The 8,624-nt window shown below is 39.4% G+C and overlaps 1 protein-coding gene across 1 annotated transcript; it reads right to left on the bottom strand.

Annotated features, from left to right (window-relative positions):
• Window positions 1-2,785: 2,785 nt before the first annotated feature.
• On the bottom strand, window positions 2,786-7,287 carry otpa (orthopedia homeobox a; the record flags this gene model as incomplete). The annotated part of the gene is made up of 3 exons (XM_083900518.1): window positions 2,786-3,301; window positions 6,250-6,725; window positions 7,251-7,287. The coding sequence occupies 3 exons, from the start codon at window positions 7,285-7,287 to the stop codon at window positions 2,786-2,788; spliced, it is 1,029 nt and encodes a 342-aa protein (XP_083756644.1).
• Window positions 7,288-8,624: the final 1,337 nt, after the last annotated feature.

Genomic DNA, 8,624 nt, shown 5'->3' with positions numbered 1-8,624 from the left:
TGTCGTTAATGTATTTTGTTATCTTGATAATGTTTCTCTTTATTTATTAAGTATCTGTTTATATTATATCAAATACTGTTTTTTGTGCATTTGCACTGATGTGCTGTTTTATCCGACGTTCGTTGTGTTCTTTTTTTATTATTATTTCTTTAATTAATAAATCAAAACTCATTGTACAATAAATGCACTTTCTATCATTTTATTTTGTTACTTTTTCATGAGCCGACACCATATTCACCTTTTAGTACACTCTTAGAAATAGGTAGAACCATATCAGGTTCTCTGGCTTGTTCTCATAGGAGAACCCTTTTTGCTAAAGGTTCCACCTGGAACCCTTTTGGAGGGTTCCACCAAGAACCCTTTTAAAACCCTTTATTTAGGAATGCGGTCTAAAGGGTTCTCTGGATCAAAATGGTTCTTATTGGAACCATTAGTGTTACCAAGAACCCTTGAAAAACCCTTTCTTCTGGAAAGGGTTTTTTTAGAAGCAAATAGTTCCAGGTAGAACCTCAGCCCTTATAGAAGGACCCTTTTGGAACCCTTATTTCTAAGAGTGCACTGTTGAAGAGCGTTCTTCTGAGATTGCAACCATTTATGATTAAAGCTAATGCACTCTTAGAAACAAAAGTGCTAAGTAGAACCATATAAGGTTATAAGTTACCAAGAACCCTTTTAAAACCCTTTATTCAGGACAAGGGTCTCTGGATCGAAATGGTTCTTACTGGAACCATTAGTGTTACCAAGAACCCTTGAAAACTAATGGTTCCAGGTAGAACCACAGCCCTTGTAGAAGAACACTTTTGTATAAGAACATGGCAGGCTGACATTGGGAAACACAAGAATTCCCCCAAAAAGCATCATGTCATTTTTGGCGTTGGGGCCCCAAAACTACATTTTGTTAAGGCCCCATGAACGCTTGGGGCCGGCCCTGAGCAGCAGAATGCACAGCGACAGGTGTTTTCTTCACGATCCTGGACGTGGAACCTTCACATCTGTGGAAAAGTCATCCAGATATTGAATATTCAGTATTAAAAAACAGCAATTTCCTGAAAAACTTCCTGAAATCCATATGTTTTTGGTCTGGTAATGTCACATAAATTGTGCTCCTGATCCTAATGAGGTATTATTAGGTTTTTTATTTGTAAAAACATACATCTTTACTCTCATCATGTGGAATTATTAGGTCATCTTGGCCATAATGTTGGGTTGTTTCTTGGATATCATTTAAATCATGTTTTTAATTTTTAAATAAGTACAAAATTGGGTAAATTCACCTTTACTTTCCTAAAATGGCCATACACTTGTGTTTCAAAGATGCTTTTATATACACAGACAAAAGTCATGTGAATAAAAGGGTTAAAGGGGAAGAGAAAAAAAATGACAATACAGTAATTGTAACGCTCAGATTTCATGACGATCTGTGAGACGCCGTGCATTTTAATTCTGTTTTTCTGCGTCTGCTCTGCGGTTATATATGATGTGTGTGGGGCCGAGATCACTCACAGCCTCCGTCTGACACGAGATTGGACAGAAGATTGGATGGTGAACTCCATGATGGATATTAACCACAGATATGCAAATTTCAAATTTGATATTCATCATCTCGTTTCAATCAAAGTGAACTGATATATGGTGAATCTGGGAATGTGCAACCACGGATGTTTTGGGGCCGAGGATGGACACAAGCTCACTTTTATTTGATTATTATTATAATTATTATTATTATTATTATAATTATTATTCAAGCAGATGTATCCCCTCCCCACACCTCCCCAAATCTTACACTTTTAACTCAAGCAAGAAAGAGGTTTGAATCACCACGGTGCCATAATTGAAAATGATTTTTATTTGACCATTTACACTTAATTGATATAAACATGTCCATGTAAGGAACCAAAATAAAAGAAAATGGCTCAAACATTTAAGGAAAAAGGTCATATTTGATAATCATAATAAGCACAGACATAATCCTGGGAAACAGAATGTATCACAAACTGACCAAATGGGAACAAGAGTGCTTCCCCTACACAAAACATCCTATATAACAGATTATAGTTAGAGTCAGTTTTTCCATGTCTTAGTTGGTAGAATTTCCCTTATTATTATTATTATCATTTTTTATTTTATTTATTTAATCGTTTTTTTGTTCTCCCCCTGGACAGCACATGCAGTCAAGTCCCTTTTTCCAGGCTCCTCCATCTTCCCTTGAATCTTCCATGTGCTCATTCTTTCTTTCTTTTAAAACTTAGGTGTCTTTTGTGTCTTTTTGGCCCCTTCACAGTTGCATGCTGTGCAGCAGGTTTGGGAAAGAAAGAAAGAAAGAAAAAAGAAAAACGTGTCACCTATATAGTTTTGTGTTTCAAAGTATATCCACAAGACTTGTTTTTTTTGTTTGTTTTTTTTTGTCTTCAGAAGTCGTCGAGTCGCCAGTCTGCCCCGCAACAGCAAAAGCGAGGGCCAAATAAATAGATAAATACATAATAAATAATAAATAAATAAATAGCAAAAGGTGGCGGGGGGGGGGGGGGGATTCAAATAAATAGTCGTCATTTACATGCGAAATTATAAATTATAGCAGAAACAGCCCTAAAGCTTCAGTTTTCCCCTCTTTGTGTCTCTGGTGTGGGAGGAAAAAGTAGCGCCAGGTGCGCAGCTGTGGAGCGCTCATGAGGACAGTGTATCCTGGGTGTACTTTTCCCGGCGGATGGATAAGAAGAAGCGAATGCAGAAGGGGAGAATGGGGGGGAAACAACATCAAAAAACCCCGGAAAAACTCTTCTTCGCACTAGGTGAAACTCATGGAAACTGTGTGCTCCAGCGCTTTGCGGCGCAGCGACGCGATGCTTGTCCCTCTCCACATGTCACTGTCCGGGGAGCTACACAGCTGCGGCGAGCCGGTCACGTTGTTGGGGCCGGATAAGGAGGCCATCCCGGGGAAAGTGGGCTGGTAGAGGTGGGACTGCAGCCCGGAGCCGTTGGACGACATGTTGGACAGGCCCATGGAGTTCGGCGGAGGCCCCGCGCCGAGGCTGCACTGGGACAGAGACTGGGCCATGGCCTGCTGGCGGCCCAGCGACGGCGGCAGCTGCAGCTGGGCCACGCCGGGCATGCCCGCCGTGGCCCAGCGGGTGTCGTTGGCGTGGAAAGAGCAGAGGCTGTCGCCCATGGCCGCCGCCGCCGCCGCGGCGGACTGGAACTGGGGCAGGCCGTGGTGCGTCGGCAGCAGCGTCCCCGGCGAGCGGAACACGTTGGTGGTCTTCTTGCGCTTCTTCCATTTGGCGCGACGGTTCTGGAACCAGACCTGGAGAGGGAAAGAGGGATGGAGAGAGGGATGGAGAGAGAGGTGAGCAGGTGTAATGGCTGCACTGACGGGTCACGCAGTCACACATAAAAAAAAAAAAAAGGTCATGACATCAGACTGTGATCATCATGATAACAGCGACCACAACGATAAATCACATCCACACACAGGAGGGAAATAAATAAATAAATAAACACAACAACACAAACCCCACTCTTGCGTGTTTTGCATTCTCCACGTGAACATGAAACCATTGACACATGTTTTCAATATCAATATCATGCGGTTTAGTGTGTTTATTATCGTCTGTTTCCATCTTTAACATTGAAAAAAATATTAGTAATATATATATATATATATATATATATATATACATGCGGTTTAGATTGTTTATTATTATCTGTTTCCATCCTTAACACTGAAAAAAATCTTAGTAATATACATATATATATATATATATATATATATATATATATACACATATATACGTATACATACATATACATACCTATACACATGTATATATATATGTATATACACACAAGTAATAGTTTATATATTGTTACACGAAAACATAATGTAGATGGGTGTTAATTACATGAAATTAAATATAAACAAATAAAATTTTATTTTATGTTTAGTAAAAATATATTTTTGAGTAGTATGTATTTTCTTTTTTCTTTTTTAAGTATGTTTTGTTTTGATTGTTGTCCTTTTCTGGGTTAAATGACCTTGTTTACTCTGCTTGGTTTTGTTTTATTTGGTCTTATTTGGTCATATTCTATCTTTGACTTCTCGTCAAGTCACATTAAATTACATCACGAATTAAAGGGTTGGACAATACAACAACAACAACAATAATAGTTTTATGTTTTGTTTTGTTTTTTTCTTAAATAAACATGTTGATGTAGAATTCAAGTTAACATTTAGCGATTGGAGCAACACACACAGTTCTATATAGAACATAGAGCATTAAAATAAAAATAACGAATATTATTCTGTTATCGGTTATATATATATATATATACATATATATGATGAAATGCCCTAAAAACTGGTTCTTCCCATTTTTTTCCCACGTCATTTGAAGGCAGCACCACAGTCATTTGGATGGAGCTGTAGTAAAGGCGGGTGCGCTGTCGTAATAAAGATCATGTTTCTGCTCTGACAAATAGGCCTCGCTGGCAAACACACTTTATTCGCTGAGTCCTTGAGCTGCTGCTGCTGCTGGTGTGTGCGTGTGTGTGTGTGTGTGTGTGTGTGTGTGAGTGTGTGTGTGTGTGTGTGTCTTTGCTTGTAACTGGCGTCTATGATTAATGTGGAGATTTGGTTGAGAAAGTGGGGGCGCGGTAATAAGAGCGGGGCTCTCTCTCGTTCCCCCTGCATCTCGCGTGGCCATGCAGCCGTGAAATCCGGCCTGAAAACGCATTACACTTCAAAAGGAACGAAAACGCAATTTCTCATTCCGTTAAAAAAAAAAAAAGACACATTGTCCGCCATTAAGACATAGAAAGAGAGAAAGAGAGAGAGAGAGAGAGAGAGAGAGAGAGAGAGAGAGAGAGAGAGTCATAATAGCGGATGAGCGTCATTACACTAATTCTTATTTTATGTAAAACCTACATAGGAAGTGAATTGGCTCCTATAATAACACTTATTATAGGCATTAGAATGAACATTTGCCAAAACGGTTACTACAAAGCAGTGTCATGATATGATTCCTATAATATGGTTGATATTTTATTTGCAAAAAGATGTGCAAAAAGAAGGGAGGAGTCCCTGAAGGCAGCACTACATGCACTGACAGTAAAAAATAAAGCAGATTGGGGCGTTGCATTCACGGCCACCAGGTTAAAATTGACAATTTTATCCAAATAAATCTTCCTTTTTTTATATAAATAAGGGGAAATTAAGAGGTTGGAAATTGTTGAAATGTGTGTTTAAGGCTACAAAATAAAACACACTTTTATAGCGTTAAAATGATAATAAAAGGTTTTTCCTCAACTTGTCTCACATAAATTAAAGGTCTAACACGCTGTTTTATTATGCTCAGCTTCTGTTAGCTTATAATCCACGAGGTTGCTGGTTCAAATCCAGGCGTGGCCCTAAAATCCCACGCTGCAGCAACCACACACACACACACACATACACACACACACCTGGAAATGAGTGCGTCCTTTTCCTTGTATATCTTCTATCTCATCATTATCTTTATTATCCCTTTCCTCTTCGGTGTTCCTCCAAAACATTACGACCTGACTGACAAAATATTTATTTCATCCGTGGCGCGTGAACGGAATAAATTAAATGTGTTATAACACAGGGATGTCATTATTATGTGCGCACGTGTATTTACATTTTTACTGTGTTTTAATTATAGGAGTAAAACAGAAGCGTTGATGGTTTTTTATTTTTTTATTTTTTTATTATTATTATTTCAAGCTATTTCATGTTTTTTTTGGCGCGTGAGTACTTTATTTTCCTCAATTAAAGGGAAAAAATAATCTAGATGGTGGGTTTGATTTCCAAAAAATTTTTAATTTATGTACCATGAGTTATACGATTGTCCCTTTATTGTTGCCGTAGATCCATTAGCAGCTGCAGTTTCATTTGTATTATTTAATTGTATTTATTGTCACATAATACGAATACTAACCCATAATACTTTACATTTATTTATTTTTATTTATTTTAAGTTATGTTAACCTAGAACTGGCCAATAAGAGGGTGGAGATTTGACTGTTGTTGTTGTAATAATAATAAGAATAATACAAACAAACGAAAAAGGCTATTTTTTTGTTTACTTCTTTCTACTAATAAACTATATGTGCTGCTTTAGTCTGAGTCGCTTTAACTTTCGTTTTAACTGATAATTTCGAGTCAAAGTTGACTGATAAATGAATGGATGAATGAACGGGTAAAAAAAAAAAAATGATTACCATGATTCTTACCTGGACTCTGGACTCCGTGAGTCCGATCCTCAGCGCCAGCTCCTCCCGCATGAAGATGTCCGGATAGTGCGTCTTGGCGAAGCTCCTCTCCAGCTCGTTGAGCTGCGCGGGCGTGAAGCGGGTTCGGTGCCGCTTCTGTTTCTGCGATTGCTGTGATCCAGACTGGTTCGGGTTGTTGTTGTTGTTGTTGTTATTTTGCTGTTGTTGTTTCTCTTGATCTTTGCTGTTCACCTGCACCGAGTTGTTGGATCCTCCACCGCCTCCACCACCGCCACCGCCTCCGCCTCCGCCGCCGCCGCTGCTGATGTCATCACCGGGGAGCATCGTGGAGCCCTCGACGCCGTCCGGACCCGGGCCGAGCTCAGCGGAGTGTCCCGGGTCAGGTCCTCCACCTCCTCCTGTGCCTCCGCCGCTTCCGAGCCTGCACTTCAGAGCCTCTCTGTGGCCCAGCAGCTCCGCCGCTGCATCCTTCATCCCTGCACACACACACACAAACACACACACACACACATATGCATAAGAAACACAGCTGTGAGCTTTGTCCACCAGTGAACTTTCTCTGCAGGAGGAAGAAAACAAACACACATGGTTAGGCTTTTATTTTTTGTTTTGTTAATCCAAGCAACATAGACGAAATATTGTTGCATGCATTAAAAACATCCAGGTGCAAAAACAGGAGCTCTCACAGCATGCACACACACACACACACACACACACACACACAATCTGCTCCTTAAATACTCTTAACTCAATTCGATCACACTGATATCTCAGAAAATTGTTAAATCAAATTACGCAGTAATGCCATGATGATAATAATTACTTTCCCAATGAATTAAGCCAGTTTGGTCCACTTTGAGCCGCATTAACACGCGCGTATAACAAGCAGATTGAACAATTTTCTGAGCTTTGATTTTTTTTTTTTTTGAAGGGAAAAAATTAGAGAAGTGACTCCAGCTTACAGTAGAGTTGAAGACCGGAGTTTGGTGACGATAACTCACCGAGGCGAGCATCCAGGAGGTCGGCGTGAGAAAGCATTGCGCACCGCTCCAGGGCGAAATGCTATTCTCACTATGAAAAAGTTTTTTTAGAAAAAAAAAAAGAAAAAATCTCTATGACTTTAACCTATTTAAGAAATATATATAGACCTAAATGAAAGCAAATTCGGTTTGTGGTTAAAAAAGGGAGGTTGGTTGCATTATAATGTAGTTTAGAGGAACGGGGAGGCGCTTAACGACGGAATGAACCCATGAGCTTCTCCCAAACGAGGACCAATCAGAGATGAAGCCTGAGGTATGTGTGTGTCAGCTGCGCGAGACCCTCCCTCCCTCCCTCCCTCCTCCTCCTCCTCCTCCTCCATCCTCTCACATCCACAAGTTCATTCCTCCTCATTCCCGTAATTGGCTTTGATTTCTCCTCCAAATTACATCCAATAAAATAACCTGATCTAATATCTGTGTGAAAAAGCTTCGACCCGTTCGAGAAATGTTGGATCACCACAATATTTGTTTAATTGCGCGTGCTGCTGCTGGTGCTGCTGCTGCTAGTGCGCGCGCTCGTGCTCATATAGGCCGAATTGGATGGTGATTCATACAAAAAAAAACTCAGACACAATCATATTATTATTATTATTATTATTATTATTATTATTATGACCCAAAACTGTTTTTATTTTAATCACGATTTGCAAAATATCAATAAACATCGCGATACAAGTTGATTAAATCCGTCAAATACGATAATTTGTGACACAAATAATAGTAGAATATAATAAAAAATAGCTTTTTAGTGTCATTTGACAGTGGAAAAAAACGCTTATTTGCAAGTAAGTGTGTTTGCACAGTGCATTATAATAACATTAATATATACATATATATATATATATATATATATATATACTCAGCCTCTGTCATATTCATAATGAAGGAAATCATATCATATGATATGTGCTGGTATTGAATTTTTTCGATCTATTTTACGACACTGAACGCCTCTTGGAGACCAAGTAAAAACGCCCTCTGATAATAATATACCTTTAATTCCCACTCTGGCAAACAACAACACCACATTTTTACATACATATATATATATATATACACACATATATATATATATATATAATCCTGAACCAGGCTCATTTTCAAGGCCATTAGGCTTTTATGTAATCAGTGCCAAATCCATACGCCTTTATTGCGAAATATCAGCGCGAGATCAGTATAAATTAGAGGTAATTTACTAGTATTTAGGAGCAACTGTCAGGAGGAGGAGGGGGGGGTGGGGGGGGGCTCGGTGTAAATGATGTGTGAGGCAAATTAATTCGGCGGAAAAGCGCAGGGAGTTTAAACGTGAAGCCGCGAGTGGCTGCCATGCCTTTG

Source organism: Microchirus variegatus (genome assembly GCF_963457635.1).
Source record: "Microchirus variegatus genome assembly, chromosome: 1".
Classification (NCBI taxonomy): domain Eukaryota; kingdom Metazoa; phylum Chordata; class Actinopteri; order Pleuronectiformes; family Soleidae; genus Microchirus; species Microchirus variegatus.
The sequence above is the reverse complement of the archived record's forward strand: the minus strand, read 5'-3'. Positions and strand labels throughout refer to the sequence as shown.